Source organism: Anser cygnoides, chromosome 4, assembly GCF_040182565.1.
Source record: "Anser cygnoides isolate HZ-2024a breed goose chromosome 4, Taihu_goose_T2T_genome, whole genome shotgun sequence".
NCBI lineage: Eukaryota > Metazoa > Chordata > Aves > Anseriformes > Anatidae > Anser > Anser cygnoides.
In genome coordinates this window covers 651,139-678,071 of record NC_089876.1, presented here as the reverse complement: position 1 = coordinate 678,071, position 26,933 = coordinate 651,139, and the positions used below count along the sequence as shown (strand labels likewise).

General features: G+C 68.4%; 2 protein-coding genes across 3 annotated transcripts; both read right to left on the bottom strand.

Moving 5' to 3' along the window:
• Positions 1-1,560: 1,560 nt before the first annotated feature.
• On the bottom strand, positions 1,561-9,558 carry LOC125179698 (shootin-1-like). The gene is made up of 16 exons (XM_048045616.2): positions 9,230-9,558; positions 7,689-7,816; positions 7,422-7,473; positions 7,036-7,130; positions 6,327-6,462; positions 5,619-5,716; positions 5,255-5,336; positions 4,928-5,022; positions 4,491-4,637; positions 4,095-4,248; positions 3,872-3,977; positions 3,424-3,473; positions 3,066-3,175; positions 2,633-2,680; positions 2,302-2,473; positions 1,561-2,109 (listed from the first exon to the last, which is right to left on the bottom strand). Exons 1-16 carry the CDS (start codon positions 9,264-9,266, stop codon positions 1,868-1,870), a joined length of 1,752 nt encoding a protein of 583 aa, XP_047901573.2. The 5' UTR covers positions 9,267-9,558; the 3' UTR covers positions 1,561-1,867.
• Positions 9,559-9,962: 404 nt separating this feature from the next.
• ATP6V1B1 (ATPase H+ transporting V1 subunit B1) lies at positions 9,963-26,501 on the bottom strand. 2 transcript variants are annotated; one of them, XM_066997013.1, is made up of 14 exons: positions 26,290-26,501; positions 18,777-18,832; positions 17,404-17,502; positions 15,500-15,593; positions 14,053-14,130; positions 13,701-13,840; positions 12,590-12,691; positions 12,355-12,452; positions 12,063-12,186; positions 11,794-11,944; positions 11,234-11,316; positions 10,971-11,075; positions 10,326-10,455; positions 9,963-10,251 (listed from the first exon to the last, which is right to left on the bottom strand). In XM_066997013.1, the coding sequence occupies exons 1-14, from the start codon at positions 26,366-26,368 to the stop codon at positions 10,085-10,087; spliced, it is 1,506 nt and encodes a 501-aa protein (XP_066853114.1). In that variant the 5' UTR covers positions 26,369-26,501; the 3' UTR covers positions 9,963-10,084. The 2 variants fall into 2 exon arrangements, with proteins under 2 accessions (XP_066853114.1, XP_066853115.1); XM_066997014.1 differs by lacking the exon at positions 26,290-26,501 and adding an exon at positions 19,295-19,370.
• Positions 26,502-26,933: the final 432 nt, after the last annotated feature.

The window sequence follows — 26,933 nt, the reverse complement described above, 5'->3', positions numbered from 1 at the left end:
CGCTGGGTGCTGCCCCCGCCAGCCCCCTGGGGAGGAAGGCAGCGCGCCCTCATCCTCCCCGGCTGAGCAGTGACATGCCGGCGTCCTCCCGCAGAGCTTCTGCCTGCCTACATCAAACCCCAGAGCGAATTACCGCTTTGGGTGAGGATTTAAGGGTCGTGCGTGCACACGCGGCCGAGTGCCCAAGCACCTCTGCTCTCGCTGCCACAGCCTGGCCAGCCGGCACCGCGGGGGCTCTCCTGTCCCCCGGGAGCAGAGCCGGGAAGCGGGCATCGATTTTCATGGGTGTGCGGAGGGTGCGCTCAGGGGAGAGGAATCGGCTCGCCGGAGCGCGGCGGCGGGCGGAAAGGGCAGGCTGCCAAGTCACCCGCAGGGCTGGGACGTCCCCGGGGCTGGGGTCCCTGTGGCTGTCACCTCCTGCCCCAGAGGAGCTGCTCAGCTCCCCATGCTGCCGTCCTGCCCCTCGGGCTGAGCTCCTGCCTCCCACGGCAGCATGGCCCTGCCTGGTTTCCCCATGGCACCCTCCAGGTGCCTGAGAACCGAAGGAGCGGGACAAGAAGTGTCCGGTAATCAGAAAGTGAGCCTAAATATTTACTTAAATCCGCCTCTGTCTTCCACGATGCGAAAGAAAATGCGCAGAGGTGAGGCAGTGCTGGAAGTGGTGCTGGCTGTCCCCAGGGCCGTGTCCCCTCGCTGTGCCACCACCCGCACCGCGTGGCTCGGCCGCGTCCCCGCGGGCCCCTCGCCCTGCTGCCGGCCGGCTCCCTAATTAGCACAACGAGGCATCATCAGATCGCTGGCAGCAAGGGGAAGCTACACCAATCCGGCCTATGAAAAAGGCGTAAGTTTTTAACGGGGAGAATAATTTAACTCCCGCACCGAGGCGCGTGGCTCCCCGCCAGCCCAAGAGGGCAGCTCGGGCGCAGCGACAGCCCTGCCCTGCCCGTCCCATGGCTCGGACACGCAGCTTTTCCCTCCTTTGCCTTCACCAGCAGAGCTGTTTAGAAAAGGAGACGTGCACAAGGAGCCACCCTGTGGGTTGAGCAGCCCCTGAGATGATGCTCCCAGCCCTAGTTAGTATTATTTTTTCCCTGCAGGCGTAGAAGCAAGCCTGGGTGGGTTTGCAGCGGTGGGGCTGGGCAGCCCTGGCTGGCCCAGCTGGGGACCCTGCCCCTTTTTCTGCCACTCAGAGTCTGCTGGGGGAGCTCTGGCCCCAAAACCTTGCAGCTGATGCCCCGGGTGCAGCACAGCTGGTGCTCCGAGCGGCTGGAGAGCGCTGCCGTCCTCCGGCTGTTCGGGGGGGAACAGCAGTGGCTGATGGAGACCGAAGTCCCCCGGTGCTGTGCCCATCCCTGGCCACCTCCAGCTCCTCCAGCAGCCAGAACCGAGCCCCTACGTCCCTGCCCCGTGCTGCTTGGATGCGCTGGAGCACCCGGGGGGTCCGCAGCCCCTGCACTGTGCCGTGGCCAAGGGCGAGCCCCCGCGGTGCCACCGTGCGGGGGGCTTCGCTCTGCGCCCGAGCCCCCAGCACGAGAGGGTCTGCGAAGGAGCCTGGGGGAACCCGGTGCCGCCTCGCCTTTAATTAAAGCACAGGAGGGTACAGGCTGCTAGGAAATGAGCACAAAGCTAGCGGTGAATGGCCTTGTCCGCCGGGTCCGTCTGCGTCTGTCACTTCTCGCCAGGCGTGGCCCTGCAGTGACCTCGGACCCTGCCCCTTCTCATCCCCCCCCCGCTGCCCCCAGCATCGCCCCCAGCCCAGTGGTGTTTCCCCGGTTTGGGGCAGACTTCTGCTCCCGCGCTGCCGTGCCCCAGCCAGCAGCTGCGTGCTGGTGGCCCTGGGGACACGGCTGGTGGCTGCTTCTTCCCCCTAAGCGGGACGGACGGATGACTGGACAGATGGACAGCTCTGCTCCCCTCCGGCCGCCCCGCTCCGGGCAGGGCTGAGCTGGGTTTCGGGCTGCCCCCGCTCCGCCGTCTCTCCCCCCCCGGCCAGCCAGGCGCAGGGCCGGCTCCGGGAGATGCCTCCCACTGCCCGCGGTCGGAACTGGACCGGGTCCCCGTCCCCGTGCCAGCGGCCGGGGGAGGCAGCCCTGCCAGCGTCCTCGTGCCCTGGGGAGAGAGACAGACAGACAGACAGATGGGCAGAGGGAGTCATCAGAGTCACAACGGGATGCTGCGAGCACGGGGCCAGCGAGAGCAGGCCCTGTATGATGGACCTGTGCCACCATGCGGGCGGCACAGCCCAACCCGAGCCCCTAAACCAAGCCCCGCAGCCCCTCTGCGCCCAGCCCCGGCCCTTACCAGGCTCCGTCCTGCCCCCAGCCCCGGGGCCGGTGCTGTCCGGCTGCGGGGGGGACGCGGGGGCATCGATCGCCCGGCGGCGCCGCTGCAGGATGGCCTCCAGCTGGCTGTCCTGGCCCCGCACGCTGCTCCTGCGCCCGCTCGCCCTCCTGCTTGCCCTGCGCATGGCGCCCTAGGAGAGAGCGCGCCGAGCCGGGGAGCTACGGGAACAGCCCCGGGGGGGGGGGACCCACGGGGCGCTCCCCAGCTCCAGCTGGGTCACCCCGTGCTGCCACCTCCCTGCACCCCGGGAAGGGGTTTCCCCCCCCCCGCTGGGGACAGAGCTGCTCACCAGGATGCCCCGCAGCTCCAGCGCCGCGCTCCGCCGCTTGCTGGCTGACTGCGGGAGGACGGGAGGAGATGGGACCACGTCCCACTGTCCCCTCGGCCCCGCAGCCCCCCCGTGCCCATGGTCCCCAGGGTGACGCAGGCACTGGGGCTGGGGAGCCCAGGGTTTCTCAGGAAGGGACAGGCCAGGCCAGGCAGGTACCCTCGGGGTAAGGCTCCGGCTCCCCTGCCTGTCCCCATCAGTGCTGCCCTGGCTCGGGAGCAGCGGTCCCACAGACCTGGCCCAGGGGGCCCCGGCCCCCTTTCACGTTCCCTTTTGTGTGCACCCAGCAGAGGCGCGCAGGAGCTGGTGCTCCCCAAAGGCACCCCGAGTGCCAGCCCCGGGGCCATTCCCCCACGGGACAGGGTCCGGAGGCGACCAGCCCCACATCTCCTACCTGGCCCAGGGGCACCCGCTCCTTTGCGGGCCTCAGCACCACCCCGTTCTTTATCCTCTCCATCATCTCCTGCACGGCCTGGGCTTTGGCATCGCTGGCTCCCGGCTTGCCTGCGCGGGGAGCACCCTGCTGGGACCCCACGCACCGCGGCAGCGGGGAGCTGCCCCCTCCAGCCCCGCCACGGGACGTCCCGTGCCTGGCTGGGGGGTGCTCGCCCCCCCACGCAGGGCAGGCGCTCCGTCCGTGTCGGGAGCATCGCCGGCACTCCCCTGGGAATTGGGGGGTGCCAGGGTGCCCCCGCGCAGGGGGAGGCGCAGGAGGGGAGGGCAGGAGCTTGGGGCCACGCTCTCGGACTTACGGTGCTGCGGGTTTGCCTGACCCTTCCTCTGCCTGAGCGCCAAGAGGGGGCTGCAGGGGGGGGGGGGGAGCGGGGCTGAGAGCCTGCTGGAGCTGCTCCCTGCTCCCCGCTCCCTGCTGCAAACACAGCAAAAAGCAGCGAGCGGCCAAACGCACAGCCCGGCCTGCCCACATCCCCTGCTCCACCCGCGGCACTGGTAAGGACCCGGCCAGACCCCCCCAGGTCCCTGCTCTGAGCCGTCCCTGCCTCACCCACCCCAGTGCCCAGCCAGAGCCCCCCGGCACTGCGCCCCCGTCTGCTCCCTGCCCTCCTGGCACCCACAGCACCCCGGGGACAGCCCGGGGGCAAGGCACAGCCCCACAGGACAAGCAGCCTGTGTGGGGCGGAGAAGGGTTCGGGTCCCCGCGGCCCACACAGGCCTGAAGCCCCCTGGTGCCGTGCCACTTACTCCACAGGGACGGCGGGTGCAGGCGGTGGCAGCGGTGGCGGCGGCGGTGGCGGCGCGGGCTCGCTCCGTGCCAGGTCCCCCTCCTGCTTCTCCTGCTGCGACCGCGCTGCGGTGGGGCCACATTTAGGGCTCGGGGGGGTGTGTGGGGGGGGTGCCCGTTCTGGGGCTGGTTCCCCCCAGTGAGCCGAAGCCCCCAGGCCGGGGGTCGGGGCGAGGCACCCACCGGCCGCCTCCAGCTCCGCCAGCCGCCCGCGCGCCTCCTGCAGCTGCGCCCTCAGCTCCTGCCTCCCCTCCTCGGCCGCAGCCAGCGCAGCCCGGGCCAGCTCCAGCTCCTCCTGCCGCGGCCTCGCGCCCAGCTGCTCCTCCAGCTCCTTCACCTGCGGGCGGACACGCACGGGGCAGGGCAGGGGGACCCTTCCCAGCCACCCCCCTGCCCGGTGCCAGCCTGCAGCAGGGGGTCCCACCAAGCGCCAGCCCAGCCCCGGGAGCCCTCCCCGGGCTTCCACAGCGTGGCGGTGGAAATCCACGGAGGGAAACCCACTCCGGGCGACGGCAGGCGGTGCGCGGCGAGGGATGCAGAGGTCTGGAGCCACCCAGTGCCGTACCCCGCGGCTCTCACCTGCTGCTGGTGCTGCTGCCGCGCCTCCTCCAGCGCCCGGGTGAGGCTCCCCACCTCCTGCAGCGCCCGCAGCAGCTGGGCGCTGGGCCCCGCGCTCTGCAGCAGGATGCTGCTCTGCCTGCTCGCCTCCTTCTTCGCCACCAGCATCTGCCCGAGGGGCCGGGGGTCGGGAAGGGGCGGAGGCTGGCGCTCAGCCCCTCGCCGTGCCGCGGCCAAAAACCCCAAAAACCAAACTGTGCCCTGCGGGGCAGCATCCGGGGGCGCTGCGATGGGCACCGGGGAGCCGCTGCTTCCCCTTGGGTTTGGGGCGAAGCCAGCAGTGCACCAGGTGTCTGCAATGAGGGGCACTGACACCCCTGCACCCCAATGTCCTGTAGGGCACCTGCCCCCCCCCCCACCCCAGCACCCCGGGGTGCCCCCCGCCAGCCCGCCCGCACCTTGTGGGCGAAGGCCTCGGCGTGCAGGCGCAGGTCCTGCTCCAGCTCCAGCTTCTGCAGCGCCTCGCAGTAGTCCTGGGTGACGACCTGGGACACTGCCAGGGCGGGGGCTCAGCTCGGGGCGGGGGGGCACAAACCCCCTCGGGACGCCCAAATCCCCGCGCTGGGGCTGCGGCATCGCCTCTGGTTCCCGCTGGCTCCCCTCAGCTGGGTCACCGGGCTGGTGGCGCTGGGGGCACTGGTGGCACTGGGGAGCCAGCCGGCACCTCCCTGGCGGGGCGCAGCGGGGCCGGGAGCGGTGCCGGGGGGACCCAGCACCCCCCTCACCTCTCTTGAAGGACTTGAGCGTCCGCTGGGAGGAATCCAGGGCCGCCCGCAGGCTCTGCCTCTCCAGCTTCTCCTTCTCCAGCTGCAGCAGGACAAGCCCCTCGTTGGCACCCCGGGCTTGGGTCCTGCTGCCCCCAGCCTGCCCCCCCCCCCCCAGCATCAGGGAGAGGGGCTGCACACGGAGGGGTCCTTCAGCCCCCCCCCAAAGCCCATCCCCAGCTCAGCAAGGAGCTGCAAGGACGAGCAGGAGCTGGGGAAGGCGGGGAAAAGGGAAGGTGCTGAGGGGGCTCTGAGCACATCGGGGGAGGCCGAGGGGCTCCTGGGGAGGGGGCACGGCTGGGTGGGAGGGGGGCTGCCCCCGTACCTGCTCCTGCAGGTCCCGGTTCTGCCTCTGCAGCTCCTGGACCTGGATGCTGAGCTCCTTCTTCTCCACCAGCAGCCAGGAGAGCTTCTCCTGCAGACCTGGAGCGAAAAGGGAAGGGGGGGGCACGGGGTGGCCAAGGGGACAGCAGCCCCCTCCCCAGGTGGCACCCGTCCTGGCTGCGTCACCGACGACCCCGCTGGAGGCTGGAGCGCAGCACCCCTGAGCACAGCACCCCTGAGCACAGCACCCCTGAGCACAGCATCCCCACCCCCCCACACCCCCCACACGGGCAGGCGAAACAAGCTCCAGGCCACAAACGCAACCGAAATCTCGAGCATGGGAAAACAGAAGGGAGGAGGAGGAAGCGGGGCTGCAGTGTTTTCGTTTCGCCTTTTTCACTTGTCCCAGCAGCGCTCCCTCGTCCTTTCCCGGAATGAGGCACGAGGGAGAGCCGCAGGACAAACGCCGCGTGGGTGGCACCGAGGGACGCAGCCGGGCAGGGGACAGGGACCCGTGGGCTCAGCACCAATTGATGCGACTTTGGGGTACGACGTGCTTGCCGCTAATTAGCTAATTTTGAGAACACCACTACGGGAACGGCCGGGGCCTGTGGCTCGCACCAGGAGCGAGCGCAGCTGGGGCAGAATTCACCCCTGGGTGCCGTGGGAGCAATGCGGGGAGAGGCAAAAATAGAGGGGCCCGGCTCACCCTTGAGCTCCTGCCCGTGGCGCTGGGCAGGGTCGGGGCTGGCGTCCCCCTCCTCGGGCAGGTCCCCGTCCCCTGCGCCCACACCGGGCGGCAGGGCCAGGCTGAGCCGCTTCAGCTTCGTGTTCTCCTTCTGCACCTGCGGAGAGGCCGGGGCCGGGGCCGGGGGTCGCTGCTGGAGCCCTGCCCGGGGCTGCTCCGTGGGTCCCCAGGGCAGGCAGGGTGCCAGCAGGGTGCCAGCAGGGTGCCAGCAGGGTCCTGGCCCCGCTGGTAAATCCTGACCCCCCCGCCAGGTGCAGCCGGCCGGGGGCACAGAACAGAGGGGGCTTCTCCCATCGCAGGAAACATCATCGGAAATGGTGGGAATTTGCCCCGTTTTCCTATTTGTTTCCCTGCACAGCAAAATTGCCAACTCCAGCCCCATTCAGGGGCCAGAAATGGAAGCCTTTCTGCACGGAACTGCTGCTGACGTCCCCAGGGGGCACGGCAGCCCTGTCCCTGGTCCCACTGTGACCCGTGTCCCTGCTGCTGCCACCCCCCCGTGATGCCACCTCGCAGCGCCTGGCTTTGGGCAGTGGCAGGGGACACAGCCCAGGAGGGAGCTGTGCCCACAGCGCTGCCCGTTTCCCTGAAACCAGCCCAAAAATGAAGCCAGAGGGACGGCAGAGGGGTGCCCAGCACCGCCCCGCTCCCGCGGGCGCGGGGTCCCTACCTGTGCCGCGTACGCCTCGGCTTGCTGGCGGCACGTCCTCTCGATCTCACACTCTGCCTCCAGCGCTGAGAGCTCGGCCAGCAGCGCCTGCGAGGCTGCCGGGACGGGGACCGGGGCTCAGCACCAGCACGGCCACATCTGCCCGCGGTCCCTGCCCTCCTCCTGGCACCCCGTGCCCACCCCAGTGCTCGGGGTGCTGCGGAGAAAGTGGGCGAGGGTCCGCACCGGGATGTGCCTTTTGGCTGCCCTTCCCGGGCCGATCCCACCTCCTCCATCCCCATCGAGGTGCTTGGAGACGGGGGCGAGCAGCCCCCAGCCCCCAGCCCCAGCCCGGGGTCACGGCGTGGTACCAGCGATGCTCGGCAGGATGCGGCCACCGCACTCACCCTGCTGGAAGTCGTCCAGCCACGCTCTCGCTTCGTCTTCCTCGGCGAGGGTCTGGGGGGGGGCAAGGCAGCTCTCAGCGCCATACTCCCCCCCGCGTGAGCCCCAAGCCCCCAATTCCATGGGGCCGCTGGGATGGGAACAGCCCGGCGGCGGCGGCCCAGGGTCCCCGGGGCACAGCAGGGCCAGCGGGCAGGGGACCCTCTTGTCCCCTCTGGATTGCATGGGGAAGATGGAAATAAAGCAGAGAATGAGCCCATGAGTGATACCTGGACCATGGCTGCCTCTTCCTCCTCCTCGTCTTCGTCCTCCTCTTCCTCCTCTTCCTCCTCTTCCTCCTCTTCCTCCTCCTTCTCTTTCTCCTCCTCCTCCTCATTGCTGTCTGACTCCACGATGGCTGCAGGGGAAGCGAAACAGGGCCGGAGGTTACCAGTGCAGGTGGGAAGGTGTTTGCGCTGCCACCCTTGTGGCTCGGTGCTCAGCAGCCCCCCAGGCACCAGGAGCAGGGCTGCGGGTGCTCAGCCCCGGGGGGCCAGGGTGGTCGGGCTGGGGACAGGGACCCGCAGCAGGGCCGGCGGCGGAGCCGAATTTTGCTGCTGAAAATCAGTGAAGGCGCCAGCGCCCCGCGCTCACCCGTCCCGATTTCAGCATGATCGGTTTCCCACTGGTCCCCGGTTTCCTCCCTGCTCGCCAAACCTTGCACAGGGACAGCCCGGGGACCCCTGAGAAACGCACTGCCCTCCCTGCCCCATAAAACCACAGGATACGGGTGGGCCACGGCTGCCAGGTACTGCTGCAGCCACGGCCTCATGAAGAAGGCAGTGAGGTGACAAAAAAAGGACCGAGGAACAGGTTGCAAAAGCCAGAGCCAACACCAACAAGTTTCTTAGGGGAGGCAGCTCGGCCATGGGACCAGAGAGACCCTGGAGCAAAGGGGGTGCTCGGGGAGGGGTCCCCCGGGGAAAGCAGGAGCACGGCGGGAGGCCGACACCGACCGCAGCTCCAGGGATGGAGCCGTTGCTGTCCCCAGCTGGCTGGGCACCATGGAGGGTCCTGGGGGGTCCCTCCAGGCAGCAAGTGGCAGGGGGGCGAGCTGAGCTCCCGGGGGGACCCAGGACCCCCGTGCGCCCCCATTTTCCTGCATCAGCCCCTCCCTGGACCAGCTCCCAAAGCAGGCAGGGGCCGCGGTGCGTCACGGGCTGCGGGGAAGGAATCCGGCACCTGCCGCTGACCCTTTTCATAACAGCCCTAATCTGGTGGGGAATGCGCTCCGGAATCCAAATCCCCCCTTTTTAATCCACCCTCCGCCACCAGGACCCGCAGCCACCTGCAGGGGCCGGTGGTCCCACGGGACCCGCGCCAGCTGTGCTCGCAAGCCACCCCGCTGTACCTCATCGCTCCCGGTTTTGTTCTTTGACCCACCCCATGCTGTCAGAGCGCACAGATTTGGGCAGATTTTGCAGTGTGCCTCCCACGGCCCGAACAGATGGACAGAGGATGGACAGAGAGACAAGCGGACAGACACACAGACACCCCCCCCATGTCTGGGGTCTGGCGGACGCATCTAAATGCAGCCCCACATCATCCCTCCCTCCCCTACACAGGGCTGCGCTGCACAGACCCCCCCCTGCAGCCCCCAGGGGCTGGCTCTGCCCTGCAGAGCACCTCGGGGAGCCCAGGGCACCCAGAAACCACGGGGACGGCCGCGGGCACGGCCCCACCACCCTTCCCTCGGGACGTGCCGGCACCCCCAGCTACCCCTGAGCCTCCGGGAAGGGACCGGGACCCCAGACCCCCCCCCGAGCCTCACCTGCCAGCTGCCCAGCGCCTTCCCCAGCCCAGTCCATGGCGGCAGCGGTGCCGGTGTCCCCCGGTCCCCCGGGTGCTGGGGCCGCCTGCTCCCAACGCCCCGGCGCTCGCCCGCCCGCCGCAGGGAAGTGAAACCCCGGTGCGGGCCCAGCGGCCGCCCCTCGGTGTGCAGCAGCAGCAGCTCGGGGCCGAGCACCCGCATCCCGGCGGGGATTTTCCTGCTGCTGCTGCAGCCCTGGGGGTGCTGGTTCGGGGGGGACGTGGCGGGGAGCACGGCAGGACCCCCGGCAGCAGGGCTTTTTGCAGCGGGAACGTGCCGGGGAGATGCGCTGCTGCAAAAAGGCAGCGGGAACCGAAACTCGCTCTGCCCCAGCTGCAAGTCCCATTTCCCTCAGGGCTGTGCTTTTCCGTGCAGATTTGCAACAAAGACACCTTCTCGGGGGCTTTAAGCCCCCTGGGTCCTCTCAAAAAAGAAAAGGAGCTGTAGTTTAACGAGACGCCAGCTGTGCACAGCCCGGGCAGCTTTCTGCAGCCAAGCACAGAGCCGGGCTGGCTGCTGGGGCCCGTGGGGCTGGCTGCGGGGCAGCGGCAGCATGGGGCAGGGCCTGGCCCACGTCCCTGGGGGGGGACAAGGTGGGACAGCAGCGCCAGGCTGCCACGGGGCAGTGCCGTGGGGAGGCACGGGGCAGGAGGAGCTCAGAGCCGGGGTGGGAAGCACCAGCGCACAGCCCGGGTTTAGAGGTCGCACTGCTTTATTGAGCAAGGGTCGGAGGTTTCTTGCACTTTCCTTTTCATTTGGGTTGGAAACGGAGGTTTCTGGGCAGCAGCAGCCCGGTGCCGACCCCCCCTGGGGTGCTCACAGCGCCGTGCTGGCCGTCTGCTGGCCCGCAGCCTTGGCCTCGCGTGGGTAGTACTCGGCCAGGATGGTCTCGGGGATGCGCTTCAGCAGCTGCTTGGGGAAGATGCGCAGCAGCTGCCAGCCGATGTCCAGCGACTCGAAGATGCTCCGGTTCTCGTAGGGGCCTGGGGGAGAAGCAGGCGAGGGCAGTGCAGGGGCTGGGTGGCGCCGGGCTCTGCCCCGTCCCACGCAGCCCTACCCTGGGTGATGAACTGCTTCTCGAACTTCTGCAGGAACTCCAGGTACAGCAGGTCGTCGGCCGACAGCGCCTCCTCCCCGACCACCGCCTTCATCGCCTGCACGTCCTTGCCGATGGCGTAGCAGGCGTACTGCGGGGCAGGGGGTGCCCTCAGGACAGACGGACCCTCCGTGCGGCCCCGGCAGGAGCAGCGCAGCTGGCGGCTGCCCGGCTCGGGAAAACGCCAGCCTGGGCTTGGCTGCCTGCCCCCTGCTCGTGGCACGCCTGGGGACACCCCGAGCAGGGCCTGTGCGCCTGCGTTGGGGCTGGGCAGCTGGAATTTGTGGGCGTTTTTTGACCCCCCCAGGACCCTGCAGCACCAACAACCACCAATTTGTGCTGCGTGACCAATGTCCCCTTGGCTGCGTCTCGCTCCTGCAGCAGGGCAAGCCACAGCCATGCATCCCCTGTGCCCCGCTGGGACTTTGCGCCCCCAGGACTTCCAGCTTCCCAGGCCAGCCACCCCAGCTCCTCCTCACCTCCAGGAGAGGCTGGGTGCCGAAACTAAGGGCTCCAGCCCACGATGAGCAAGATCTCAGCCCACAGCCAGGGGAGGAGGGGGCTGCAGCGACAAACGGTGCCGCTTCCCTCCCGCCCAGCCCTTACCAGCTGGTTGGAGACATCGCCGTGGTCCTTCCTGGTCATGCCCTCCCCGATGGCCGACTTCATCAGGCGGGAGAGGGAGGGCAGCACGTTGATGGGGGGGTAGATCTGCGGGGAGACAGGCACGGTCCCACACTGCCAGCCCCAGTGACTGCCCTTGGCCCCCCCAGTTCCCCCCACAAGCCCCAGTGCACTGGGCATCGCTGCGCTCTCCAGCCCACGGGCGTGGATCCGGATCCATCCCCGAGGCGGTGCCAGGAACAAACCTGGCGGTTGTGGAGCTGCCGGTCCACGTAGATCTGCCCCTCGGTGATGAAGCCCGTCAGGTCGGGGATGGGGTGGGTGATGTCTGGGGAAAGCAGGCGGCGTGAGCACGGCTGCTCCGTGGGCACGGGCACAGCACCGGCCACCAGCCCAGGGCAGATGGAGCAGTGCCACTGGAGGACGCAGTTGGGAGCGAGAGCGGGTCCCGCACCACAGGGCAAGCAAGCACCAGATGTAGACCTATGTGTGTGCGCACACCCCCGGGGGGTTCCCCATGCACATGTACACCCCCAGTCCCGTGCCCACCCCAACCACGCTCTGGCAGGAGTGTGACGCCATGCGCCTCCGTACTGCTCTGCCTGGGGAGGCGCAGGGGGACACCGTGGGGAAAATAAGAGAACGAAAAAGAAACCGAGCAAGTTTTGCTACAAAGCGCCTTGAACAAAGCCACGGCAGATCCTACAAGCTCCCCCACGCCCGTTTGAATAAAAGAGTTTGGCGTTTCCCAGCCCTGCGGTTTCCCGTGCCCTGGTGTCCCCGCGCACCCCGGGGCGACGCTCACCGTCGTTGGGCATGGTGAGGATGGGGATCTGCGTGATGGAGCCGTTCCTGCCCTCCACGCGCCCGGCCCGCTCGTAGATGGTGGCCAGGTCGGTGTACATGTAGCCGGGGAAGCCGCGGCGCCCGGGCACCTCCTCCCTGGCTGCCGACACCTGCGGGACGGGGGGGCTGCAGTCGGTGCTGGAGGGGGCAGCGGGGCGAGCAGAGGGGGCCTGGGGACGTGGGGACATGGGGATGGGGAGCTGGGTGGGGGCTGCGGGCGGCACCGACCTCCCGCAGAGCCTCGGCGTAGGAGCTCATGTCCGTCAGGATGACCAGCACGTGCTTCTCACACTGGTACGCCAGGAACTCGGCCGTGGTCAGCGCCAGGCGCGGGGTGATGATGCGCTCGATCCTGCGGGGAGAGGGGCTGGCGCTGCCGGGGGGCTGCGGCGGGAAGTGCCCAGCGCCTGCAGAGCCTCCCAGGAGGAGGAGGAGGAGGAGGAGGAGGACGAGGACGAGGACGAGGACGAGGACGAGGAGGAGGATAAGAGCTGTGTGCCGGAGCCCGCAGGTGACTCACGTGGGGTCGTTGGCCAGGTTGAGGAAGAGGCAGACGTTCTCCATGGAGCCGTTCTCCTCGAAGTCCGACTTGAAGAAGCGAGCCGTCTCCATGTTCACCTGCGGGGTGAGGCCGCTCAGCGGGCACGTGGCAGCTCCGTGCACGGGGAGGCAGAGGCAGGAGAGGCAGCAGCCAGACTGCTGCCGTGCCCCACGCAATTTGGCTTTGCCGAGGTCCCCTCCCGGGCCCGACTCACCCCCATGGCCGCGAAGACGATGGCGAAGTTGTCCTCGTGGTAGTCCATCACGTCCTTGGACTTCTTCACCAGGCCGGCCTGCCGGCAGATCTGCGCGGCGATCTGCAGCGGGACGGGGCAGGCGTGCAGCGGGGGGCCGTGCCGCAGGGGCCACGACCACGCCGGGACCACACCACGGCCCCACGGCACGGCCAGACCCCAGCGAGGGGCAGGGGGTGCCTCCAGGGCACAGACAGCGAAGGAGGAAGCATCCCCGGGCACCAGCATCCCCAGCCGCCCACCCCGCGGCCGTCCCCGCTGTCCCCAGGTGCCCCACAGAGGCTGGGACCCGAGGGGCCGGGGGTGGACAGGCAGCTGTGCCCCATGGCCGTGCCGCCGTGCCCTTCGCACCGAGCCCCGGCTCGGCCGCGTGAACTCTCCCCTGTCACTCCCGATCCATCAGGGACGTTTTTCTGTCCCACTGCATCACCGTCTGGCGCTGCGCCGTGCCGCTGCTGCCGGGGGAGCGAGGGGCTGCGCTCCCTGACCCTGTCCCTGTCCCCATCCCTGTCCCCATCCCTGTCCCCAGCCACCCGAGCTTGGTGGTTTTGGTGCAGCGCCCATGACTCAGGGGACGCTGGGGGGGCACTGCAGCCCCCACCCTGTGCTCGGGGCACCCCACATTTGGGGCACCCCTCATCAGAAAACCCCACATCTCATCTTATAGAGAATCACAGAATATCCCGAGCTGGAAGGGGCCCACAAGGATCATCGAGTCCAACTCCTGGCACTACCCAAAAATTCAGACCATGTGACTCAGTGCACGGTCCAAACGCTTCTTAACCTCCAAAATCTCTGCCCCCGGTGCGGCTCTTGGCATAATGGGGTAGCAGAGGGGGAACTGCAGATGGGGAAACTGAGGCACGGGGGAACGCCCTCCCCGCGTGCACCCCAGCGGTGCGCCTGGCACCCACCCTGCACGGCGTGGATGTGGCAGAGCCCAGCACCACGCAGAGCCAGAGCAGGGGGTGAGGAGCAGACGCAGGCAGGAGCCAGGATCCTAAATCCCCCTCGCGTCCTCGTGTTGAGGGCTCGCGGTCCCGCTCTGCCCCGCGGGCACGAAGGCACCCACCTCGTTGTGGGGGAGGCCGGCGGCGGAGAAGATGGGGATCTTCTGGCCGCGGGCGATGCTGTTCATCACGTCGATGGGCGAGATGCCGGTCTGGATCATCTCCTCGGGGTAGATGCGCCCGTGGGGGTTGATGGGCTGGCCTGGAGGAGGAGAGGCCGATGGGGCACCCCGAAGTGGTGGGGATGCCCCGGATGATGCAAAACACTAATAGAATAATAACTGTAATAATTAATATAGTACAGAATAACTAATAAGAAGCCCTCTTTGGACCCGTGCGGCCACCCAGCCCCACAGTGGGTGGGGGGCCTGTGCTCAGCAGCCCCACCCCAGCCCCGGTGCCCGCGCCCGTTACCGTTGATGTCCAGAAAGTCCTCGGCCATCACCGGGGGGCCGCTGTCGATGGGCTTGGCGGAGCCGTTGAAGACACGACCTGCAAGGAGAGGGCTGCTGGTGCCCACGGGAAGCAGCACGGCCCCGGGGACAGGAGGGGACGGGTCTGGCTGCGCCCCCCCAGCCCCCGGCAGCGCTGCCGGGTGCATTCGGGCACCGGGGTGAGAGGCGGCTGAGGCCGAGCTGCGGCTTCGTGGAAAAGCAGCGCTTTGGGTGCCCAGAGGGTGCGCCCAGCCCCAACCCCTGCTGGGCCATTCCCAGCACGAAGCATTGAAACGTCTGCCCCAGGCGGCAGCTCAAGGCTCTGCGACGCTGCTGGGCATGGAAACAGAAATGGGGAGCACCCAAGGGTGCCACGGGGCGTGGGCAGGGAGCAAGGCATGCGAGGGCTGGGTGACATGCACAACCCCACGGCACCCCGGCAGCAAGACGCCAGGACGTGGGGCCAGCTCCCCGCAGCCCTCCTGATGCCACCCACGCCACCTTCTCCGCGGGGTCCCCAGGCTGGGGTGACACCGAGGCACCTCGCATCCCCAAACTGGCTCCGGGGGGTGCCAGAGGGCTCCCGAACAGCTCCTGCACTGCAGCTCGTGCTCAGCCCCCTCATCGAGCGGCTCCGCCGGGGATCGATAGCTCCAAAGCCAGCGTGTCTCCGGTCCCCCCCCCACCTGCCGCCCCTATAGGACTATAGGGGCCGGGGCAGCATTGCGGGTGTCAGAGCACATAAAGATCACGGCGGGGATGGGAACGGGGCGAGGGAGCGCGGAGCATGAAAGGTCAGCAGGCTTGGTGCTGGCTGGGCACGCAGGCAGCGGTGGCACGGGGCCGTCTGATTCATTGCTGGAGCACGAGGAGAGGCGGGGGAGCTTTGCTTTATTGACCATTTTTCCCTTTGCTTTGCTTTATTGAGCGCTTTTCCCTTTGTTTTGCTTTATTGACCATTTCCCTCACCGCCGCCGGTCCCGGTGGCACCAAGGTCAATAAAGCAAAGCACCTGAAGAGCACCACGGGGGGGGGGACAGACCCTGCACCCCCCCTGCCCACACCCTGCAGGGGATGGGGAGACCCCGGCCGGGACCCGTGCGGCCAGCACCGCACGCAGCCGTGGCGCTCAGCACCGCGCCCCCTGCCCTTTACCGCTGCCCTTTGCAGGCAGGGCGCAGGCCCCGCTCCCCGCGAGCTGGGAAGGAGATGGCAGGAGACAGGCAGCCACAAGCGGGGAGCGGTGCCCTGCATCCCTTCACCCCATGCAACCCTGGTTGGGGTCAGGAGATTGTGCTGACAATAATAGGACCTGGGGCCGGAGCTGGGCTGTTCTGGTGGGAAAACCCTTCTGGTCCGTGCCAAGCTCCGTGTCCTGGGCCAGCCGGGCACCGAGACGAGCCAGGGCTCGGCCGAGCCGGGCTTACCGAGCATGTCCTCAGACACCGGCGTCCGCAGGATGTCCCCGGTAAACTCGCAGGAGGTTTTCTTGGCATCGATGCCCGACGTTCCTTCAAACACCTGCAGGGAGCAGGGCAAGAGTCCAGCTAGCGGCAGTTAGCGGGCAGAGAGGGGCAGGGGGGCTCAAGCGCACCGTGGGGCTGGGTTTCATCAGTGAGGTTACTCGATTTGCCCTCATGGGAAAAATGCACCAGGGAGAGGTGATAAAAGAGAGGGAGAAATCCCGGGGTTAAGAAGTCTGCCCCGAGAGGCGCTGGCTCAGAGCGCAGCAGCGGCGATGCTCCGGGTCATCGCTCCCGCTGCCAGCCCCAGCTGCGCCTTCCCTCGGGGAGCACGGGCTCGGGACACACGAGGTGCCCTTAAAGGCATCCCTGGGGACACAGGGAGGTGCAGGAGGGGTGCTGGCACCCAGCACCGGCTCTGGGCATCCCCTGGGTCACACTGCACGGCAGCTGTCCCTAAACTGGCATGCATGAAGGCGTGCACGGCTGCGCTCACGTTGGTGCGCCTGGGTAAATATTTCCCCACCTGTAAAGCTTCGCTGCAACAAATCCCCAAACTGGTGGCGCCAGCTCCTGCTCACACGCAGTAAATAAGTGCTAGGGGCCTGCAGAGGCACCCTGTGCTTTCAGGCCCCTGGGTGGCTGCCAAAGCACCCCTGGGGGGGACGAGGTGCTCGTTACAGCAGGGAGTGCAGCAGCCCCACAGCGAGACCCCATCGCGGCACTGCCCCTAGCAGGGAAGGGAAACCCAAGGCACTTTCATCCGTATAATATTTGACACCATTTGTATTAATTAACCTCCAGGACGCTGCTTTAATTAGAGCCGGGGGGCCCCCTGGAGCAGGGCTGCCTTGGGAAAGCCGGGGCACGCAGCCGGGTGATGGCACGGTGCCTGCGGGTGCGTGCCCGCGGGTCTGCCTGCCAAAGCACCGAGCTGCTCCTGCCAGAGGAGCCTTTTTTTTTTTTCTTTTTTCCTTTTTTTTTCTTTTTTTTTCCCTTTTGAGGCTGACTCCCTAATAGGATTAAGAGGGCGCTGCAAAGGTCTGGGCAGCATTAGAGGGGCGAAGTTCGGCAGCTCGCCAGCGAGGTCCCGCACAGGTCGCCCCCACAGCCACCTCGGTTCGCCAAACCAAGCCACAGACTGCGCTGGCTTGGTGACGATGATGATGGTGGTGGTGGTGGTGAGCAAGGACTGGGGCCACCTGGGCAGGATGGTCCCTTTGCCTACAGAGGGCCCCGATGCTCATGGAGAACCCCCCCCCCCGGGCTCTTGGGAGCCCCCAGTCCCAACCACCTGCCCGTGGGGTGGATCAGGGCAGAGGGCTGGTGGCCGTGGGGTGACAGCAGGGGGGGTCACAACGTTCCTGCCAGGATGCGCAGGAAGGCAGAGCAGGGAGGGAACAGGAGGACATGGGGACAAGGGACAGGGGTCCTGAGGTGGCTGTGGCATCACTCGGCCAGCTTTCCCCAGCGGGGACAGCGGGTGACGGCTGGGAGAGGGGACAGGGGGACACACGAGGACCAGAGGCCAATTGTGGGGCTGTGCCCACGCCTGCCCCCTGCATCCTACTGAACTTCTGCAGATTTTCCTGTTTGGAATTTGGCACCCAGACGCCGCTGCTGTCAGCCAGCTGGGTGCCGGCCCCGGCCCCACACGTGCCACAACGCGACCCCACGCTCGAGCTGCTGGGCCGTGGGCCAGCACCGCAGCTGCTGCGTGTCCGGGGACACGGAGCCGCGGCCACCAGCGCCCTGCGGGCTGGGACAGCCGCCACTGGAGGGGGACAGAGCCCCAGGACAGAGCCCCGGGCCGTGCCGTGCGGTGCCGTGCGGTGCCGTGCAGCCCCTGCCCGCCGCGCCGCGCTCACCTGGACGATGGCTTTGGAGCCCACCACCTCCAGCACCTGCCCGCTGCGGCTGGTGCCGTTGGGCAGCGTGAAGTTCACGATCTCGGCATACTGGGCAAACTGGGGGGGACAAGCAGAGGCGGGAGGTCAGGGTGGGACGGCAGGGAACACGTCGCAGCCCCCCACGCCTCCCCACGCACCCCCCTCCTGCCCAGGGGTCCAGGGAGGAGGAGGAGGAGGAGGAAGAGCGAGGGGAAGGTGCTGCCTCGCCAGCCCCATCCTAGAGCGTGCCCGGGTGCAGCACTGCCCTCAGCTTCTCCAGGCTGTGCCGCAGCCCCCGTGCCCCCCGGGAGGGGAAGCCAAGCCATGTCCTGCTCTGGGGACAACGCCCGAGGGGGTTCACTCCACGAGAGCCTGCCCAGCCCTGCTCTCTCCTCTCCCCTTTTTCCTCCTGCTCTTCCTCCTCCTCCTCCTCCTCCTCCCCATGAATCCCCAGCTCGTGCTCAGCCGCCGGGGCTGGCTCCGCCGCTGCGAACTTTGGACTTTAATTCTCCTGCAAAGACCTTTGCATAAAGGACAACAACAAAGCGAAGGAAACACCCGCCGCAGCCTAGCTCTTTAATTGAGCTTATTAATTTCCATCCTGCCGGGATCGGCGTGAAAGGGGCCATAGAAAGGAGCCAACAAAGCCCCGACCGCGCATCCCGGCCCCACAGGACCCTCGCGGGCTCCCAGCTGGGGGATGCTGCGACACCCGGCTGTGCCCACCCAAACCCGGCCGCAGGAGCAGGGACACCACCGGGGTGCCCCCGGCCCGGTGCTGGGGACGGGGTGCGTGGTGCCATCGGAGCAGGCGGCTGGCACAGGACTTGGGGCGCCTGCAGGAGCCGGGCAGAGCGTGCGCCCGGTCACCCGCCTGCATGCGGAGAGCACGTGCTGCGCACACACACACTCACACGTGTGCACGCTCACACCCCCAGCCACGGCTGCTCACCGGGCTCTGCTGCTGGCTGCGTCCAGAGGAGGGAGCTCAGGGACGGCTCACGGACCCCCAGAGTAGGGGACAGCCCCGGGGACAGGGGGCAGCCCAGGGGACGGGGGTCGCACTGCCCCATTGCCCACTCCCTGCCCCAAGACGGGGCTGGCAGCCAGGCCAAGGTGGGGACAGCACGGTGGTCCCCCCCAGCCCCAAGTGACACAGCCGAGGGGGTCACCCCTTGGCAAAGGAGTCTCTCTCCCACCACTGGCACGGCCAGCACGTGAGCTGGTGGCCAAAGGCGTGCCGGGGCCGTGTGTCCCCACGAAAGGTGACACCTCTGGTGGGGACATCCATGCCACGGTGGGACGATGCTGTCCCCCTTCCAGCCCCATGGGAGCGAGGAGGGGGCTCTTACCTTCACGTTGTCCAGCACCACGAGGGGCCCGTTGACGCCGCACACCGTCCGGTAGGCTGTGGGACAAGGACACACAGTCAGTACCCGGGGACCACGGGGGTGCTCCCAGCCCGCTCCCCCCATCACCACCCCCAGCCCACGGGCACCGTGGGCATGGCAGAGAGGGGTCCCGGGACACAGACGCGGCCCTGCTGTGCCCCGGGTGCCAGCTTTGACCTCGGCTGCTGGAAACAGCCCATAGGAAACATCCCTTTCACCCAGTGAGTTTCATCTCAGCTCGCGTTAAAATATTTAAATAAAATATAATTCGCAGAAAGAGAGGCAATCGGCAGCCTCCAAATACGCTGCGTGCGCAGCCAAACGGACGCCGAAGCTGTCACTGGAGCGCTTCTGCAGCAGGCTGCTCGCGGTGCGCCCCGGCACGCAGCAGAGAATGGAAACAAAACAACATTTAGAGCCCGAAGTGAGTCAGCGCCGACAGCCTGCCCCGACCCGGCCGCGAGCTTTCGCTCCAGCACCTCTTGCCAGCAAACGGAAAGCTTTTGTGCGGGTCGATGTTTTCCAAGGGCAGGTTTGCATTACACCGAGGCCGGGGCTTGAGAAAAGGCAACACGGAACCCGCTGGCGGAAATAAACACAGAAACAACCCACAGGAGCTCCTTGGACCAGGGAAGGGTAACGCGGGCAGGATGGGGCCCATGCCCCCCAAGGGATGGCAGTGGCTCCACGGCGCCTTCGCTGCCATCACGCACGCTGACAGCCTCGCCCCCCAGAGGTGCCCCCGCACCCCAGCATCGCGGGGTCCTGCAATGGGGGGGGGCCCTGGGGCAAGCCCGAGTCCCCAGCCCCATTTGGGGACGCAGCCCCCTCCAAGCACCCAGCTCTGAGCCTGTTTTTGGGCCTTGCTGCAGGGGGGACCCTGGTGGGACCTGGCTCCCAGCGGGTCCTCTGCTGCCCAAGCCCCTGCCACAACCCGGGGGTCACAGCTTGCCCCCAAAAATCCCCTGGGATGGGCAGCGGGAGCTGGATCCCACCAAGCATGGGACCGGCTCCGGGGGCCACCGGAGGTGCCAGCACCCTGTGGGGCTGGGGCTCTGCACCCCTTGGCTCCAGGAGGTGCAGGGTGAGGAGAGGACCCGGGGGCACGGCCAGCAGGGGGTGGCTCGGGACGAGGCGGGGGTCCCAGGGGACAGGACCTCTCCAAAGTGACCCAAAGGCAGGGAGCACCCGTGGGGCTGAGCGCAGGGACCCCAGTGGGTACACACGGGTTCACAAACCCCGCAAGAGGGGGACGGTGCCCGGGGAAGGGGGAGCGGGGCCGGGAGCGGCTCCCAGGCGGGTGCAGGTGCTGGGGAACTGATCCGGCTCTAAGCTGCTCCTTGATCATTTCCCCGATGTGTCAAACGCCGGAACGCCTGCCATGGCGGGGCCTGGCTTTGCTGACCCCGCAGGGCCCTTTCAGCCCCCTGCCCTCTCCTCTCACACCGGGCTCTCTGATTTACTCATGATCCTAATAGGATTGGAGAGGCCGGGCCAGCTGGCGAGCTCGCGGCCCCCTCCCTCCCTCCAGCTGCGGGGATGGGTGGTCTGCAGGGGATGGGGGACCCTCGCCGCAGCGTCCCCGCAGCCAGGGCTGCCCGGTGCCGGCGTCACCACCGGCACGTGCGTGGGCAGGATCCGGCCCCAGAGCCGAGCAGGGCACGGGGAGCTGCCCTGTCCCTCCCGGGCCCTCTCCGTGTGCTCACCCTCACGCCCCGGTGTTAATTCCGGCCACTTTTGCAATTAGCCGTCTCCTCGTTACCCAATTACGCCCCGCTCCTGCCCGGCAGCCCCGCCGCCCATTCAGCAGCCTGGGGGGCTGGCGCGCCGGGGGACCCAGCCGCCAATCTCCCCGCTTTTGTCTCCTTTATTCCCAAAGTGACCATTCTGCCTTTTATTTCCCCTTCCAGCCCCTTCACAAATATCCGCCCGCTTCCCTTCCCTCGGGAGGTTTTGTTGGGCTCTTTTCTTCTCTCCCGCTTCCCTCCGCCACCGGAGCCACCCACGTGGGGGCACCCCACGGGCTCGGCCTTCTCCCCACCCCATGGTGGTCTGCGGGCACCCCCCCGCCCGCCGGCCCCTCCAGGACATCCTCGCCCACCGAGGGCATCAGAGCCGCCGGCTGCACCGCTCGGTCCCCCCCTTACCCGCCAAGCTCCCCGCCTGCCCGCCGCCTTCACACAACCCAAACATCTCCATGCCCTCCGGAGGGCGCAGGCAGGAGGCTGATGGAGGTGTTCCCGAGGGATGCGGGGCAGATGGAGGCACCCAGCCCCAGGGCTCGGCCACACAGGGCCCCACAGCATCACCCCGGGCTTGCTCTCAGCATCGCGGCACCACCGATGCGGGCAGGGACCGCTGGGGCCACCGGCTCACCTGGAGCCGGGGTGGGGAGCCCATGGGGAGCCTCCCCGGGCAGCTTCTGCAGTGCCCAGGAGGAGATCGGGGGGGCTGGGCCCCCAGAGATGGGTGGGCAGGAGGACGGACGGACAGACAGACCCGACCATGGGTCTGGAGAAAGGCGCAGGGGTGCTTCGTGCGGGTGAAGGCCTCGCTCGCACGTCGCTGCTCTTCATCGGTTCCGCTGAAAAGCCCGGCACAAAACCCTCCGAGGGAGCTCGCCTCGTCCTGGGGGGGGTTTCTGGGGGTTCACCCGGCCTGCCCCTGCTGGGGCCGACCTTACGGAAACCTTAATCACCCGCGAGGGATTCTCCTGCAAAATTCCTCATTTCCTTCAACGCAAGGAGTGAATGGCAGCAGGAACGCTCCTGGGAGCGCAGCTCAGCTTGCTGCAAGCCACGAGGCACCTGAGAGTCACCACGCGGGGACGTTCCCCCCAAAATTCAGGGACACCCCCAGCTGGGGCACCTGCCCCTACGTGTGTCACACCAGGGGCCGGGGGCAGCTCCCAGCCGGTGCTCTCTGGGCCCTACCTCGATGTAAGAGCATATCGCGACATATCGCGACAGCACTGACGGCCGCTCGGCAGGCGCGGGGCGATGCCGCGACGGGGTTGGGGGCGAGCGGGAAGGAAGGGAAACCGCCGAGAGCAGGGGGAGGAGGAAGGTGGGGGAGTGCCGGAGCGGGGCGGAGGTCGGGGGGGAGAGCCCCCGCTACCGGAAAGCACTAATTCAGATAATTAAGACGTTGAGCCTTTATGAAAAACCCAGCCCCGGAGCGGCGGGGTGGGTGGGCTGGGCGGGGGGGTGGGGAGGGGGGGGAGAGGGGCCAGGGGGGGCCCAACCTGCGGGCAGAGCGGGACTGGGAAAGCAAAGTCTGGCAACCTGGCCCTTGCACGCCCCCTCCCCAAATTCACAGCCGCTGTCAGATGCCATCTCCGTTAGCCGGCCGCTCACGCACTATTAACTCCAGCGGCGGAGGGCGGTCGGGGTGGAGGGGGGGGCGCAGGCACGGCCCGCTGCCAAAGCGGCCCCCACCCCGCTAATTGGTGCCGCTCAGCCGCCCTGCCCTCCGGCCCTCGGCCCCTGCCCCGGCAGCGCTGGGTGGCTGCTCGGCCGGACAGCTTAGGGCTCTGCTCCAAAGAGCCTCGCCGCCTGGCCCTCCTCTTCCTCATCCCCATCCTCATCCTGCTGCCGGGGGGGGGCCGCATCCTGCGCCTCGGCTGAGCCTGGCGCTGGAGGTGGCGGAGGTGTCCCCGTGCCGCTGCTTGTCCCGCTCCACGGGGCCCTGGACGCGGGGCAGAGGCTGGCACAGACACCCCTGGGTGACGGGCTCACCGGAGGCTGGGTCGAGGCCGGGTTCGGGCTGATTTGGGTGACAAAGCTGTGAAGGGCTGCCGCAGCAGCTGGGTTGGTGCCCAGGACTCGTGTGAGGCTCAGCGCTGCCCGGGGGGGGTCCCACGGCCCCCAGCCACCTCCCCGAGCACCGACTGCAGCTCTCGGTGCCCCCTGAGCCTCCCAACACCCCCGGCCCCAGGCGTGAAGCGAAGCGCTGGGGCAGGGAAAGCGAGCAGGAGCTGGCGCAGACAGGGCAGGTGCCCAGCAAACAGCCCTACAACGCGCCCAGCCCTGCTCCCGGCCCCGAGCACAGGGAGCGAGGGGACGGAGCCGGGGTCACCCCGCACGGAGCCGAGGGCACCCACCCAGCCCCGTGCTGACCTCCCCACCTGATGGTTTCACACCCGAATTTTAACCAAAACTCTTAGCGAGGCCGATGCTCGGCACGGCACAGGTCCCGAGCCGGGGCACGGATCCGTGCTGGTGCCCCGACGGCGGCTTTCGGCACCAAGCCCCGGCCCTGCCCGTGCCTTGGCCGCCCCGAGCCGCGCGTGCCGAGCCCCGCGGCCGCTCCTCAAACTTTTCCGACAGTCCCTAAGTGACCGCTCTCCCCCTCGCAACCTGCCCATTGTGCGATGTGTCAGTTTGTGCAGCGCTGTCAAACGCGCGGGGCTGCCCAAGCCCAGCGGAGCCCGTGAAAAGCCCGGCGGGGGGTCACACACTATGCCACTAATTAGGGCCGCCGGCCGAGGGTTCCCATACACACCTGCACGGTCATGTGAGGGAGGGCAAAGAATGGCAGCACCAGCCAAGCGTGAAGCAAACAACCAGCCCGGAGAGAAAGAAAAAAAAAAAAAGGAAAAAAAAAAGCGCTGGGCTTGCTGTCACATTTCTATCAGACAAAACAGGGCTGGGGGTGGAGGCAGGAGCAGGGCTGCAGGACCCCGTCCCGGGGGGGCAGAGCAGGCACCAGCTGGGCCAAGTGCCCTCGCAGGACTGCGGGGCTGAGATGCAAGAGGCATCCCTGCCTGCCCGCAAGCTGCTGGTAACCCCTCTGGGGGTGCTGGTGCCCGCTTGCGGGCGCGGAGTGGGCGCTCCGGGCATGGCAGAGGGGCTCGGGATGGGCTCTGCACCCAGGCAGCTTTCCTTAACCCCCCCCCAAATCCTTTTCTCACCGCTCTGAAACAAGACCCCTTTGTGGGCTCCCCTTTCCGGGCTCAGCCCTGCTGCTCCGGCACCTCTCCAGGCCCCCAAGCACCACCCGCGCCCCCCCGCCTGCAGCAGCAAAGGCACCCCAAGGGCCGGGCAGGCAGGAGCTGGGCAGCGGCAGCAGGAGCAGGACGCCAGCTCCCCGTCACCAGCAGCCCCCCAGTGCCCAGGGACCGCCCGGCCCCGTGGAGGCACGGTGCAGCGGTGCCCACCTCGAGCACCGGGTCCCCTCCCAGGCAGCACCCGGTGCTCTGGGCTTTCTGCTTGCCCCCACCTCCCCAGCGAGCAGGGGAGGTCCCACCACGTGCCGACGGCTGCCCAAATTCATGTAGGAAGGGGCGCCAGGGGCTCGCACGCCCGCAGCTCTGCCGTGGCCACCGTCACCGCACGGCCACAGCTCCCGGGAATTCTCCGCGAGGCTTTCAGGTAGCTAAATTTGGATTCCTGCTCCGTGCCTCTGGCTGGCTGTGACTCAGTGTCACGCTCCCAGCGAGCTCTCTCAGGTCTTACGCTGATTGCAAGTCGCCGGGCACGGCAGCGATTAGTCAGGGCGGTGTAAATCAGAGGCCAGGCAAGGCAACGTGCCTCCTCCCTGCTCCGAGCAGAGCCCCCCGAGCTCCTTGCTTCTCCCCCCGACTCTCCTGCACGACCCCAGCTGCCGCCCAGGCTGGGGGGAACGAGGACCGGTGCTCGGGGTGCGCAGGGCAGCCTGCACCCCCCGGCTGCATCCTGTGGGACAGAGCCCCAGCCCCAGCTCTGCGTCCCCCTGGCACCAAGCAGGGGGACAGGGACAACCCGATGCTGCCACAGAACCCAGCCACCAGGCTCGCTGCCTTCCCCCCCCCCGCACCCCCCACCCCCTTGCAGCCCTCGGGCCCCCTCCAGGCAGCGTTTGCGGGGCAGGGCTGGGCACTGTGCGTTGCACCGGCAGCCCCGGGTCCACGTGCGGGCGGCGGCATCGCTCGCCGGGTTGTTTTTCGTAAAGATGGGTCAAGCCAAAGGCCAGGAGGTGATAAGTGCTTCTGCCACCCGCTTGTGCTAATGGATTCGCAGCGCTCGCCAGCAGCTGCTAATACCTCCTGGCTCTCAGGAGAGCCGGCCCCAGCAGAGCCGCGCGGGCAGGGCAGGCTCAGTCCTCTCCGCCAGCCAGCGCCGGGGACGTGTCCCTGAGGGGGACGGCTCCGGGTGACAGCCCAGTGCCAGGCTGAAGCTGGGGCCGCGTGGCTGCTCCCACAGGCAGCACCCCGTGGGGACCCCCCACCGCTGGGCACCCCGTGCCGCTGCCACCCAGCCGTGGGGCTGGCAGCTGATGGGGTCGCACGTGTTGGAGACCCCGTGCACAAACCCGGAGCTGCCAGGCAGCGCCCACAGGACCGTCCAGAAGCGGCACTCAGCTGTGCTCAGCCTCGCATGCAGGGGACCCTCATAAAAGTCCCCCCAACCCTTCCAAACGCCACTCTCAGGTGCGCCCTACAGGGACAGCACCAGCCTCCCACCCTGCTCCCACCCTCCCCTTCCTACCACCCCCATTCTGGGGGTCCCAAGGGCTCCCCCAGCTCCAGGACCCTCCTCTCCGAGTCCTCCACCTCCCCACAGCAGTGGGGGAAGGCGCAAGGCTCGCTCGTGCCCATGTGAGGCTGGGAACGTTCCCTGACACACGGCCCCCAGAGCCAACGCAGCCCCCCAGGGCAACGTGTCCTTGTTCCTACAAGCATCGCCACCACCCCGCTGCACCCCTGCACTCCTCGCCTCGTGCACCACGGGGGCTGCTGGACGGGGGGGGCTGCTGCCCCGCTCCATCAAACCATCACCCATGGGTGCACAACGCCACGGCGGCGAGAGCCGGTGCCTGCAGGATCCGTCTGGGGCTCTCCGGGGAGGGCAGGAGCTGCCTCCAGCGGGAGGAGGCACAGCCTCAGCCCCTCGCACTGCCCTCGCTGCCCTCCCTGCCCCTCCTGAGGCCAAAGGCTGCCCTCGCCCAGCGCCAACCGGGGAGAAGCCGCCCGCAGCCGGGCCCCGGCGGGTGCTGCTCCTGCCCCGTGTTGACAGCAAACACCGGGCAGAGCCGGCAGCACGCAGCCCTCCCGGCCCCCCGCGGGCCTCCGACGGCCTCCAACGCCCTTGACGCCTCCGACCCCAGGCAGGGGGAGGCACGGTGACGGCCCCGGCTGCCCCTGGCCCCCGGAGGTTTGCGGGGTCTCCCTGCCCGGCTCATGCACGGTGAGCCCAGGGCCCCCCGGCAGGGCTGTGCCCGCACCCGGCAGTTTTGGGGCCGGGAGGGGCTGGGAGCAGTGACACGAGTGGGTGCCGCGCTCCGGCACGTTGTCCTGGGGGGGGCAGAGCCCACCATTACAGTGGGCCACCCCGGCTCCATCCCCTGGAGGAGCCCCCGCGCCCCCCAGCACGGCTGCACCTGACCTTGGCAGGGGGGTGGCCGCGACACCGGCCCCTGCAGGCACCCCGCAGGGTGGCGGAGCCCCCCCAGCCCCAGCCCCCGGAGCCCCCCCCGAGCCCTGCCCCGCACTCACTCAGCCGGGGGCTGCTGCTGAAGTCGCGGGTGACGGCGAGGGCGTGCTCCCGGGCTGCTGCCTGCACCTGGACCGCCATGGACCGGGACGTGGACCCTCGGCACGGCTCGGTACGGTACGGCACGGCTCGGCTCGGCACGGCACGGCACGGCACGGCTTTGCACGGCTTTGCACGGCTCGGCTCGGCTCGGCTGGGCACGGCTCGGCACGGCACGGCTCGGCACGGCACGGCTCGGCACGGCACGGCTCGGCACGGCACGGCTCGGCTGCCCCGCCTGCAGCAGCACTGCCCTGTGTTGGCTGTAAACAGAGGGGCGGCAGGGGCGGGGAGCGGGGTGGGGAAACCCAGGGGCAGTGGGGCAAGGGCAGGGGCAGGGGCAGGGGCAGGGGTAGGGGCAGGGGGGTGATAGGTAAGGGTGGGGGTTGGGTCGGGGGAGGCTCGGGGTAAAAGTGGATTTCGGGTTTGGAGTGAAGGTCAGGTACATCAGGAGCGTTAGGGACGTGGGGAGGGCTGAGGGCAGCGCTGGGGTCAGGTGGGGGGCATTTTGGCAGGGGGCTGGGGTAACCAGGGGGCTTGGGGTGGGGGTAGGGGTAAGGGTAAGGGAAGGGAGAGGGTCAGGGTCGGGGTCGGGGTAAGGACGGGG

Bases quoted from the DNA above. Each gene is read 5' to 3' on its own strand.
- LOC125179698 (XM_048045616.2), bottom strand. From the start codon at position 9,266: ATGGACTGGGCTGGGGAAGGCGCTGGGCAGCTGGCAG. The intron at 2,474-2,632 runs GTGAGCAGCTCT...GCTCTCTCCTAG, and splicing joins TGGAGCTGCGGGGCATCCTG to GGCGCCATGCGCAGGGCAAG. The intron at 2,110-2,301 runs GTAAGGGCCGGG...CTCTCTCCCCAG, and splicing joins TGGGGGCAGGACGGAGCCTG to GGCACGAGGACGCTGGCAGG.
- ATP6V1B1 (XM_066997013.1), bottom strand. From the start codon at position 26,368: ATGGCGGTCCAGGTGCAGGCAGCAGCCCGGGAGCACGCCCTCGCCGTC. The intron at 15,594-17,403 runs GTGAGCGCGGCG...TGCTCCCTGCAG, and splicing joins GCTCCAAAGCCATCGTCCAG to GTGTTTGAAGGAACGTCGGG. The intron at 11,945-12,062 runs GTCGGTGCCGCC...CCCGTCCCGCAG, and splicing joins ACGCCGAGGCTCTGCGGGAG to GTGTCGGCAGCCAGGGAGGA.